Below are 12,545 nucleotides of genomic sequence, written 5' to 3'. Positions count from 1 at the left end.
GGCCCCGGCATCTCCCACTAGCACTGCCAACACCCAGCCTGCTGGTACTTGGCCATGGAAGGAGTCAATGAGCAGGTTCCCACCTCTGGGAACTCGGGGTCTCTCCATTGGGTTGTCTGCATTTGTGACTCAAGGAGGGATTTATGACACATTGGCAGGCCAAGGAGAAACGGTTGGATTCTCTGGTCTCTCTGGCCACCTGTTACAGCCCCCAGCCTCACTCTTCCTGTCAGTGGTGTGATGTTTCAGGGGCTTCTCCTGAAGCCCCTTGGGAGGCTGCTGCTTGCTTCAGGCCCCCCACCCACTGCCTGCCTGCTTCAGCCACCCATAGGAAGCCCTCTGCTCTGTTGACCAAGGAGGCAGCAGATGTCATAGAACTGTTGTTCAGGCCACAAGCTCCCCCTAAGCGTGCTCTGTGCCCAGCTCTGAGCTGCGAGGACCTAGATGGGCCAGGGAGATGGCTGCCAGGGAAGCTCTCAGTAAGGAAAAAGAAAGATGCACACACAGATACATGGACGGCAGTCACAAGACCACTGGCAGATGAAGCAGCATCTGGCGAGAGGTAGGCAGGGAATGGCACAGGTGGCTGCAGTTCCTTGTGCCAGGCACTTTGCACATATGGCCACATGCTCATTCCAGTGGGACAGTGGTTGCTCAAGCCATATTTGTCACTTGGTGTGTGGCCTTGGGCAAGTTACTTAATTTTTCTGAGCGCTGATTTCCTCACTGTTGAAATGGCAATGAGAAAGCAAAGGACGTGGTGTCTGAGGCAGCTGGAGCTCAGGACTGCCTGGGCCACAGTGGGCACAGAGCCAGGTGCCAGGAGACCTTTAGGAAATATTTCCTGGCCAAGTGCAAGCCCAAACAGCATTTCTCAATCTGCTTCGATGTTCTCTCCCAGAGGTGGCACTGAACGACGTGAGGCTGTTCTAGAATAAAGATACACACAGCCCCGCTACTGGCCTGCTAAGCTAGCCAACAGAAAGAGCCCCCAGCAGGAAGCAAAGCTTTAAATGAACATGTGACCTCCCCGGGCCCCACTGGGACCTGCCACCCACACTCACGTGGTTGGAGCTGTTCAGGGCTGTGGATCCCATGTGGACTGGATGCCCAGTGTGACATATGCTGTGAGGGCCTTTGTGCTCTCGGCTTGGAGTGGTCAGGGAAGGCCTCCAGGAGGAAGAGACAGCCCACTGCCCCGAGCAGCACGGTGGTGAGGGGCCCTGGAGGGGCTGGTCTGGGGAAATGAGACTGAGGGAAATGGAGGCCATAACATACAGGCCCCTGACTGTTGGGCTGAGAAGCCCAGGCTGCACCCCAGGAAGGGGAGACAGGGTTGGTCTTGAGTTGTAGTGAGTGCTGCAGGGGGCAGTGGCCCCTGGGTGAGATGCCGAGGCTGGGATGGGCAGTGGCTTGTGGGGTGGAGAATAGCAGGTGAACATGAGAGATTTCAGGGAGAAAGAAGAGGTGAGGCCCTCAAGCCAGGACACTGAGTGGGAAATCCAGGAGTTGGCTAGAGAAGGCAGGGCCAGGGAGGGTCAGGCCCAGGGTGCATAGCTGCCCAGGGCGGGATGGGGGAGGGGTGGGAGCTCATGACTCTGGAGCCAGCCTGCGGTCAGACGCTCATGCCCAGCTGACCCAGGTGCAGGTGCGGGCCATTTGCCTTCAGGTGGCCAGGGGCTCCTTCTGGGCAAGTGTGGGCTCCTTGGGCAGCCAAAACCCCACAAAGGAAATATGTGCAGCCCTCAGCCCCTGAGCTAAAGACAGGAGTTTTCACTGAAGAGAGGCTCCCCTCCCCCCAGCCTGCAGCTGCCTCTGGACGGAGGGACGGGAAGTGGCCAGAAGGGGAAGTGTGAGGAGTTCCCGTCCAGCCTGTCATCAGTCTCCCCAGGTCTTGAAGCAGCAGCCCTGCCCGTGGCTGTGGCCATGGAGCCCCTGGAGACCCCCGTCAAGGACGGCATCCTCTACCAGCAGCACGTCAAGTTTGGCAAGGTGGGGACCCCTGGCTGCCAGGCGGCTGCCAGGCAGCTGCCAAGGACCAATAGGGGGCACAGAACCCTCTCCCAGGTTGGACAGCCCAGGCAGACATGGGAGACTTGGGAAGGGAGTCAGGGTGGAGGATCCCACCCAGGTATGGGGAGTGGAACAGAGCCTCGGTCTCGGCCTGAGACAGCGGGGGCTGAGCACACCCTGCCTTTGAGAGAGACGGGAAATACGGGAGCGGGAGAGGGTAGAAGGCTCAAACCTCCAAGCAGGGAAAAGCCTCACGGTCTCTGACCCATAGAATACTGGCACCGAGGGCCCTAGGGAGGGCGAGGGGCTGAGCTGCAGGAGGCCCCAAGGGTAGAGCCCCTCCCTGCAGCAGCACTGTCCTGGGAGCAAGGAGGCAGGGAGGTCACCTCTCCTCAGCAGCAGCCCCACACCCCCACAGCTCAGCTGCAGCTGCTGCCCAGGCAGATAAACTGTTGGTTTCCTTTGCCTGAAGCTATTTGCATGTTTCCTTCCTTACCAGTGTGAGGTGGAGGCCTCCCTCCCACCCCAGCCCTTGGCCTGTGACCCAAGTGCCCCTTTTTTGGAGGTGAGAGAGAACCAACATAATGGCAGTGTCTAGCGGTTGGCCCAGCCACTGGATGCTTTACAGACATGACCCAGTAGCACCCCCAACTCGTGTTCTCATGGCCTTTTGAGAGACAACACTGATGCTCGTGGAGGTCACAGTTAGGAAAGAGCAGGCTGGGATTTGAACCAATCCTGGGGCTAACCAATCCCAAGTACAGCCAAGGCCTCCTTCCCTAGTGCTCTGAGAAACTGGGGAGCAGAGGACCACTCCTGGCTGGGAGCGTTTGCTAAGCAGCTTGTGCTGAGCCAAGTGGCACAGAGAATCTGCCACCCAAGGTTCTCCTCCCTCCCCCTCCTCTCCTGCAGAAGTGCTGGCGGAAGGTGTGGGCTCTGCTGTATGCAGGAGGTCCATCAGGCGTGGCACGGCTGGAGAGCTGGGAGGTCCGGGATGGTGGCCTGGGAGCAGCGGGTGACAGGTCGGCGGGGCCTGGCCGGCGAGGGGAGCGACGGGTCATCCGCCTGGCTGACTGTGTGTCCGTGCTGCCGGCCGACGGCGAGAGCTGCCCCCGGGACACTGGTGCCTTCCTGCTCACCACCACCGAGCGAAGCCACCTACTAGCTGCACAGCACCGCCAAGCCTGGATGGGCCCCATCTGCCAGCTGGCCTTCCCGGTGAGTGCAGCGGGCAGGTGGGGTGGTTGGGCTGGGGCACCTGCCCCCTACTTGTTCACCTCCATGTTCAGTCACATCCCGACACCCAACAAGCTCCACCAAGCACCTATAAGCCTGGGAAAAGTAAATCTGTAACAACTCTTGGAGGGCCATGTGTGCCATGGAGAAAATGGACTGCCAGGGAAGCAGGAGGAAGTGAGGGAGTGACAGGCAGGATGGCCAGGGAAGGCCTCTCATAGGTGGGCCCTGAATGCCAGGAGCCCGCTGGGCAAAGGTCTGAGGACAGGGGCCGCCTGGGAAGCCGCAAACAGAGGGAGAGCGTGGGCAGAGGCCCTGAGGCTGGACAGTGTGGAGTGTTCAAGGGCAGAAAAAAGGTGACATGGTTGGAAGGGAAGGGGCTAGAAGGAGTGCAGGAGGAGCCCAAGTTGGGGAGCTTGGGGGAGTGGCTGAAATGCCCTGGACCATGTGCGTGGTTTTGTTCTGAGTGAGAAGAGAAGCCTTTGGAGGGTTTAAGCCACACTCACGTGTAAAGCCCCACAAGGTCTGTGATGGGTCAAATGGAAGTGAGCCTGGCGGTTCCTCAGAGTTAAACAGTTACCATGTGACCCACAGGTCTACTCCTAGGTGTATGCCCAGGAGAACTGGAACAGGTGTTCAAACAAAACGTGTACATGTGAGGCAGGAGGATCACGTGAGCCCCTGAGGCTGAGGCTGCAGTGAGCCATAATGATGGAGACAAAAAAATCCACATGTACATGAATGTCCATAGCAGCTCTACTCACGGCCACCAGATGGTGGAAACAGCCTCATGGCCAACAGCTGACAAATGCATAAACAAAATGTGGTCTGTCCACAAGATGGAATATTACTCAGCCATAAAGACGAACAAATGCCAGGCACAGTGGCTCACGCCTGTAATCCCGGCACTTTGGGAGGCCAAGGTGGGAGGATTGCTTCAGCCTAGGAATTCAAGATCAGCCTGGGCAACATAGAGAAACACTGCCTCTTAAAAAAAAAAAAAGAAAAGAAAAGAAAGGCTGGGCACAGTGGCTCACGCCTGTAATCTCAACACTTTGAGAGGCTGAGGTGGGCAGATCACAAGGTCAGGAGTTTGAGACCAGCTTGGCCAACATAGTAAAACCCCGTCTCTACTAAAATACAAAAATCAGCTGGGCATCGTGGCAGGTGCCTCCAATCCTAGCTGCTCAGGAGGCTGAGGCAGGAGAATCACTTGAACCCAGGAGATGGAGGTTGACTGCACTCCAGCCTGGGCAACAGAGCAAGACTCTGTCTCAAAAAAGAAAGAAAGAAAGCAGTGTGCAGACTAGGTAACTCCATAGGGATAGAAATCAGAGGAGTGTTGCCAGGGCCTGGGGGAAAGGAGAGGTGGGGCATGAGTGCTCATGGGTACAGGGTTTCCATGTGGTGTGATGTGGTAAGATCTGGAACTAGACAGTGGCAATAGCTGCACAACCTTGTGAATACACTAAAAAGCACTAGGGTTACACTTTTAAGATGTAAGATGGTTAAAACAGTAAATTTTATGTTCTCTGTATTTTATCATATTTTAAAAATCAAAAAAAGGCAGTTGAGGTTGGGCATGGTGGCTCACGCCTGTAATCCAAGCACTTTGGGAGGCCGAGGCAGGTGGATCACCTGAGGCTAGGAGTTCGAGACCAGCCTGGCCAATATGGGAAAACCCTGTCTGTACTAAAAATACAAAAAAGTAGCCAGGTATGGTGGCAGGCACCTGTAATCCCAGCTACTTGGGAGACTGAGGCAGGAGAATCATTTAAGCCTGGGAGGCAGAGGTTGCAGTGAGCCAAGATCGTGCCACTGCACTCGAGTATGGGCAGCAGACTGAGACTCAATCTCAAAAAAAAAAAAGGCAGTTGACAGGAACAAGGAGCCAGGTGAGGAAGCTGTGGCATTTGACCTGGCCATGCTGCTTGGGGCCAGGGTGGTCCTGGTAGAGGAGCTGAGTGGGAAAGAGCCCCAAGGACATGCTGAAGGCCTGGGTGTGGGGATGAGGCTTAGGCAGAGGTTGGGGGCACCTCGAAGGGTCACAGCAGGTGGCTGTGGTGAGAAGAAGGAAGACACCTGGGGCACTGCGCCCTGCCCAGCTCACACGTGTGTCTCAGCCTGAAGGCTCCTGTCCCTGCACTGCTGTAGGCTGTCAGAGATATACAGGAGCTGGCCTAGGCTCCAGCCAAGCCCAGGGGCTGTAAGGGACATCCCCTTGTGTGGCCCGTGATCTGCAGCTCTCAGACACCCTCAAGCACAGCAGCTCTTTCCCAGCCCAGCACTCTCAGTGGGGAGCCAGGTGGGGAAACAGGCCCAGAAGGGGACCTTAGCTTTTGCAACAAGCCCAGCAGAGCTGGAACTGGAACCCAGGTCCCTGGATGCCCTGGCTTGTGGTAGAGTCCTGGGATACTGACCCCAAGGGAGGGGACAGGGCATGAGAGTGGGGTGCTCTCACCTCTGACTTGAACTCATTCCCCAGAGCACAGGGGAGGCCTCCTCAGGATCCACAGATGTCCTGTCTCCCAAGAGGGGCCTGGTCCCCATGGAGGAAAACTCCATTTACTCTTCCTGGCAGGAAGGTAAGTCAGGGGAGGTACAAAGGCAGCTTCAGCCCCCCTACACCCAGGGCTGGGTCTTTGGGGGACTGACGGGGCTGTCCCGGCCATTTGCCACAGTGGGCAAGTTTTCCGTGGTGGTGCAGAGGACTGAGGCTGCTGCCCGCTGCCAGCTGAAGGGGCCAGCCCTGCTGGTGCTGGGCCCAGATGCCATCCAGCTGAGGGAGGCCAAGGGTGCCCAGGCCCTCTATAGCTGGCCCTACCACTTCCTGCGCAAGTTCGGCTGTGACAAGGTGAGGTGCAAGGGTGAGAAGGGAAGGGGGCTGACACCCTGGACCCTTCTGCTAATCCCCATCCATGTTGCCTGTGCCCAGGGCGTGTTCTCCTTTGAGGCCGGCCGTCGCTGCGACTCGGGTGAGGGCCTCTTCGCCTTCAGCAGCCCCTGTGCCCCTGACCTGTGCGGGGCCGTGGCTGGGGCCATTGCCCGCCAGCGGGAGCGGCTGCCAGAGCTGGCCAGGTCCCGGCCCTGCCCCTTGCCACGGGCCACCTCTCTGCCCTCCCTGGATGCCCCTGGAGAGCTGCAGGAGATGCCACCAGGGACCGAGCCACCCACCTCCAGGAGGGTGCGCCTGGCCGAGCCTGGGCCGCAGAGCCTGCCGCTACTGCTAGGCCCAGAGCCCAACGATCCGGTGTCCGGGCTCTATGCCTCGGTGTGCAAGCGTGCCAGTGGGTCCCCAGGCACCGAGCACCTCTACGAGAACCTGTGTGTGTTGGAGACCAGTCCCACGCTGCATGGCGGGGGACCTGAGACCCACGAGGGCCCAGGCGGCCGCAGCCCCACGGCGAGCCACAGCCCAACAGCCAGCCCCATCTACCACAATGGCGAGGACTTGAGCTGGCCTGGCCCCGCCCACGACAGCACCCTGGAGGCCCAGTACCGGCGGCTGCTAGAGCTGGAGCTGGATGAGGCGGGGAGCACAGGCAGCCCTGGTTCTCAGGCAGGCTTCAAGGCCAAGCTGGTGACACTGCTGAGTCGCGAGCGGAGGAAGGGCCCTGCCCCCTGTGACCGGCCCTGAACACCCAGCAGAGTGGTGGCCAGAGGGGAGAGGTGCTCCCCCTGGGACAGGAGGATGGGCTATGGGCAAACAGGGGGCCCCTGCAGACACACGCCTGTGTCCACCCTGGCCTGCACGGACAAGGCAGACCACATGTGGAGGACCTCAGCCCCGCCCTGCCCTGCGCATGTACAGTGTGCTGACTTGCAGACAATAAAGCTCAGAGCAGCTCCCGGTAGGGGCACTCACAGCACACACCCCCATTGGCCATCACTGCAGCCAACACCAGCACCCTGGGCTGATTCCAGGGACACAGATGACCTGGCCTGACCTGCCACCCATGGGCTCAAATCCACTGCAGCAGATGGACAAGATGCAGATCGTTAGGGCTCCGTGTAGCCCTGCGCATCCAGAGTCACACAAAGAGGCAGGCGGAGGGAGAGAATCATGAGGCTTGCTTGTCAGACTCAGGAATGAGCAACATGAGGGCCCAACTGGAGACCCGGAGGCTGGAGCTGGGGAGGAGCCAATGGGGGCGGGGAGCAGTGGAAAGGATTTCAGAGACACGCTCGCCCAAAACGCTTGTTCCCTGATGAAACTCCAACCATTTGCAGATACTTCTGGGAACCCCAGGCCTCAGTCTCCTCATCTGTAATGGAGAGAGAACAAATGACTTACTAGGCATATTCCTTGATGAGAGTTTTGCTGCGTGCCTACTCAGTGCCAGGCACTGAGGGACACGGCCGTGTTCAGGACAGCTTCGGTCCTGTTCTCCGGGAGCCAACATTCCAGGTGGAGAGAAGTTTCCTGAAGACTGAATGCTGCGTTCCCTTCTCTGCTCCTGTCGCCATGATAGGAGCCAGCCACGCTCATAAGCACCGTGCCTCCAAGGGTCTGGCTGCTTGGCCCTCACCACAACTCCACCTCAGCTGCCCACACCCTTGGCACATCCTGGACCTCATCTTCATGATGGACACACCGTTTTTGCTCTCTCCTGTCCAAGCCTCATCCTCCGGCCACCTCCTCCTTCCAGCTCACTTCCTCTAGCACAGCCAATACCACCCCTGCCCAGCATGTCGACCTGCAGGGACCGTTTTCTGGCTCTTTGAAGCCTCTGCCCACTGTCCCCTCTTTGTTCCACGTAGCTTCTGTGTCCACCATGGAGTTCCTTCCCCTCTCTCCTCTCTCCTTTCATCCTATTGGTCTGGCAAAGCCGTGGTCTTTGGGTGAACCCAGACCTCCTCTGTGCCTGCACACAGCTGCCCACAGCCAGAGAAATCCATTTAAGCTGGCTGCCTGCATCCTCCTTAACAATGCAAGGCAGGTGTTCCCTACCACCGATACTCTGTTCCCTAGAGGGGCAGCTTTTCGCCTCCCCAGAACCTCCTCTCTGTCTCCACCCAGTGTCTCCTCACAGGCATATTGGGGAAACAGGTCAGTCTCCCCCAGCGTGTCTGCAAGTGTTCCAGCATCCATCCGTCTTCTCCTTCCTGCCTCTACAGTAGAAGAAGTGTCTGTCTCCAGCATATGCTCTGATCCCAGCTCTTCTCACCTCAGAGTTTGGAAAACTGAGCTGTCCCCACTGTCTCCTGGACCCATTCATCCTAGCAGCAGCAGCTCTTCCAGCCACACACGAACATGCTCTGTAATTTCCCATCTTAAACCTTCCTTTGACCTCACATTCCCCTTCAGCCACCCCCCGTTTCTCTGTTCCTCTTCACAGCAAAAACTCTTCAAAAGAGTTGATTACTTTCATTTCCACTTTCTCACCCACATTCTCCCCTTAATTAACTCTCCTTCATCCCCATGATGCTATTATGCGGCTCTTATCTGAGTCACCAACTTTATTCTCCAAAAGCAACAAGGCCTTCGACTTCTCAGCAGCATTCAACTCTGGTTCTGGAAACACCCCCATTGCCTGGTTTTCCTCCTACCTCACAGTTCTTTCCTTCCCAGCCTCTATTGCCATCTTTTTTGAGTTCTTCCCAGGGCTCTAGGCTCAATACAGTGTAGCTCAACCCCGGATACATAAAGAATCCCCTGGAAGCCCTTAAAAATGTCCATGCATGTCCTGTGAGTGACCTACCAAGAGAATAAAAGATTTAAAAAATCAAATGCCCATGTCTGGGCCCACATGCAGAGGCTTTGATTTCATCAGTCTGGGTAAGTGGGGTCTGGGCATGAATGTTCGTTAGATTTCCAGATGACCGTAGTACGCAGCCCAGGTTGGGAACCATTGGTCTCAGCAAGCCAGTCAGTCTCCAGGTGTCAGAGACCCTCTAGATGGTGGACTCCGAAGGTCTATCTTCAGTGCAGACCTCCCTCTGAGCTCCAGATTTAGGAATCCCACTGCACATGAGACATCTGGATGTGGAAAAGGCATCTCCAGATCCCATGTGTGAAAGGGGGTTGGGGGAATGGAGATTCTGATGCCTTCCAGGGTGTGTGTGGACACGGGCAAAGCCTGGAAGGATGCTAGAGCCATGGGGAGGAAGATTTCAGCTCACTCGGACAAGCACTTCCGGATGGGTAAAGTCTTACAGCAAGCTGAGGCCAAGAGGCTGGCAGCTGGGGTGCTGCAGCAGGCCCCCCTCCTTCCTACAGTGGCAAGCCCAAGCCCAGCCTGGGCAGCTCAACAAATCCCAGGACACACCGAAGGTCACCCAGAATCAAGGGCATGGCCAGAAATGGAGCCCGGGACTCTGGGTCCCCCGCATGGCATCCTTTCCTTTATTACAAATCTGAACTTCTTTGTTTCATAGGGATTTCTGTGATACTCCAACCAGACTGTGGGAAAGAAAGACCTTGGAAACCACCAGGACTCTAAGGGCCTGGGCCTGGAGCTGCAGGTGTCTCAGCCACCAGGGGGCGCTGTCTCCCAGTCCAGGTCCTGTTGCTACCCAGGGGCTGCCTGTGCTGGGAGGCTCCCAGGGCCCCATACAGACCAGACCCTTGCATCAGTCCAAGGAATGGGAGCCCAGGGTCCTCTCTGCTGGGGGACTGTCAGACTCCCAGGCTGCTGCCTCTTCCTTTGCTCATTTGCTGTTTCACTTTGTCAGTCCTTCCTTTCTTTGTGTGTTCATTCACATCCACTGTGTGCATGCCCCAGGGAAATGCTGGACAAGACACACAAGCTGTGTCTTCATTGTCCTAACAAAGAACACACCCTGGAAAGAGCACCACATAGCGTCCCCACTCCTCCAGTCTCCCTCCACACATGGAATCTGGAGATGCCTTTTCCACTTCCAGATGTCTCGGGTGCCGTGGGATTCCTAAATAAACATTTAATACAGAATGTCAGATGGTGGAGAGTGCTATGGGGAAAAATAAAGCAGGGAGAGGGCCTAGTGTGTGCAGATGAGGCATCAGGGGATTGCTGTTTTAGATGTGATCAGGGAAGGCCCTTGGAGAAGGTAACATGTGAGCAGAGAGAGACCTAAATAAAGTCAGAAGCCTGTTGCTGAGATGCCTGGAGAAAAGTGTTTCAAGGGCCAGGCACGGTGGCTCACGCCTGTAATCCCAGCACTTTGGGAGGCCGAGGCAGGTGGATCACCCAAGGTCAGGAGTTCAAGACCATCCTGGCCAACATGATGAAACCCCGTCTCTACTAAAAATACAAAATTAGTCAGGCGTGGTGGTGCATGCCTGTAATCCTAGCTACTTGGGAGGCTGAGGCAGGAGAATCGCTTGAGCCCGGGAGGTGGAGGTTGCAGTGAGCTGAGCTTGCACCACTGCACTCCAGCCTTGGTGACAAAGCGAGACTCTGTCTCAAAAAAAAAAAGAAAAGTGTTTCAACCAGAGGAACTGGAAAATGGAGAGGCCCTGAGGCAGGAATATGTTTGGCTTCCTGGAGAAACTGTGAGTGAGGAGGTCAGGGTGGCTGGAGTGGAGGGAGCAAGTGGTAAGAGTCAGACCCAGTTTATTCATGTTCTGTAGGTCTTAAGGACTTTAGTTTCGAGTGCAATATGAGCCCAATGCTAAAAGCTGAGAGTGACATGGTGGTGTGATTTTAGCTTTAAAAATATCACTTTGGCTGCTCCATGAAGACTCTGGAGAGGGCAAGGGTGAAAGCAGGGATGCCCGTTAGGAAACCGTCACAGGGGTACAGACACAAGATGGCAGTGGCTGGGACAATGGTGGCAGCAGTTGTTATGAAACATGTTGAAGGTGGAATTTGTAGAATCTAGGGGAGGACAGAGAGAAGTGAAAGGAAGGATAACTTCGTTTCTGCTGAACCAGTTGGATGAATGTTGGTGGCACTTCTTGAAGTGAGGAAGGAGTTAGGGAGGTGGGAAAGGCACAAATTTGAATTGGGCCATGATGGTCTGAGATAACTAGTACAGTGGTTCCCCAACGTTTTTGGCTAGAGGGACTGGTTTCATGGAAGATAATTTTTCCACGGACTGGGGGTGGGGTGGGCATGATTTCAGAAGGTTCAAGCGCATGACATTTATCATTAGAGTCTTTTTTTGGAGACAGAGTCTCACTCTGTTGCCCAGGCTGGAGTGCAGTGGTGCCATGTTGGCTCACTACAACCTCTGCCTCCCGGGTTCAAGCGATTCTCCAGCCTCAGCTTCCCAAGTAGCTGAGACTACAGGCATGCACCACCATGCCCAGCTAATGTTTGTATTTTTAGTAGAGACAGAGTTTCACCATGTTGGCCAGGCTGGTCTCAAACTCCTGACCTCAAGTGATCCACCCACCTCAGCCTCCCAAAGTGCTGGGATTACAGGCGTGAGCCACCGCACCTGACCCGTTATCATTAGATTCTCATAAAAAACAAGATATCTAGATCTCTCGCATGCACAGTTCACAGTAGGGTTCATGCTCCTATGGGAATCTAATGCTGCCCCTAAACTGAGCTTCTCTGGCTTGCCGCTGCTCACCTTCTGCTGATCTAGTAAACATCTAGGCAGGCTTTTGGATAGAGTCTGGAGTTCTTGGGGAGAGGTCAGGCTGGCCATGAAACGTGGAATGCCTCGGCATATAGATGGTATTGAAAGCCACAGGACTGCATGGGGTCTTAGGGGGTGAGCATAAAGAGAGGCTCTACATCAGACGGCCAAGGCCAGAGGCAGAGGAGGAGACCCCGGAGGAGGATGGGAAGAAGAGAGCAGTGGGGCAGGGAAAAGCTGTGAAGCCAGGGAAAAAGGGTGTTTCCGGGAATAGGATCAACCTGGACCAGTGCTAACCCTAGGCAGGATGAAACTGAACCACCGTGGATTCCATGGCCCGATTGCCTCCAGGCCACTGGGGACCTTGAGAGATCTCAGGCGACTGGTGCGCACAAAAGACTGACTGGCATGGCTTCAAGAGATAACCGAAGGAAAGCAAGTGGAGACGCGATAAACAGACAACTCCCTGGAAGAATTTTACTCTCAAGAGAATTAAAGGGTAATAGCTGGAGAGGGATCTGGGGTCAAGAGAAGGTCTTTAACGATGAGAACTCCCACGGCAGTTTGTGCAGAAGAGGGCGGGTGTGATGACAGTGGATGGAGAGGGGAGAACGGCAGCGACCATGTCCTAGGAGGCGCCGACAGGCCGGGACCACCAAACTAGTGGAGGGGGACGCCCCTTCCCCTCACCCTGAAACCCACTTGCACTCAGTGTCCGCGCCGCCGGCCATAGTGCCCGGCTGATCGCGGGGCCAGGACTCTAAGGACGCCCTCCCCGAGGCGCA

At 56.2% G+C, this 12,545-nt stretch overlaps 1 protein-coding gene across 4 annotated transcripts; it reads left to right on the top strand.

The window, feature by feature from the left end:
• The first annotated feature begins 11 nt into the window (after positions 1-11).
• DOK3 (docking protein 3) lies at positions 12-8,980 on the top strand. 4 transcript variants are annotated; one of them, XM_032269911.1, is made up of 6 exons: positions 12-1,213; positions 1,803-1,992; positions 2,926-3,231; positions 5,735-5,834; positions 5,931-6,103; positions 6,185-8,980. In XM_032269911.1, the coding sequence occupies exons 1-6, from the start codon at positions 1,107-1,109 to the stop codon at positions 6,884-6,886; spliced, it is 1,578 nt and encodes a 525-aa protein (XP_032125802.1). In that variant the 5' UTR covers positions 12-1,106; the 3' UTR covers positions 6,887-8,980. The 4 variants fall into 4 exon arrangements, with proteins under 4 accessions (XP_032125802.1, XP_032125800.1, XP_032125799.1 ...); XM_032269909.1 differs by having other exon boundaries at positions 5,931-7,123; XM_032269908.1 differs by having other exon boundaries at positions 5,735-6,103; positions 6,185-7,123.
• Positions 8,981-12,545: the final 3,565 nt, after the last annotated feature.

The sequence above is a fragment of the Sapajus apella genome, unplaced genomic scaffold (assembly GCF_009761245.1).
Source record: "Sapajus apella isolate SASKATOON/1434 unplaced genomic scaffold, GSC_monkey_1.0 scaffold200, whole genome shotgun sequence".
NCBI lineage: Eukaryota > Metazoa > Chordata > Mammalia > Primates > Cebidae > Sapajus > Sapajus apella.
Note: the sequence above shows the minus strand (reverse complement) of the source record. Positions and strands in the feature narration are given on the sequence as shown.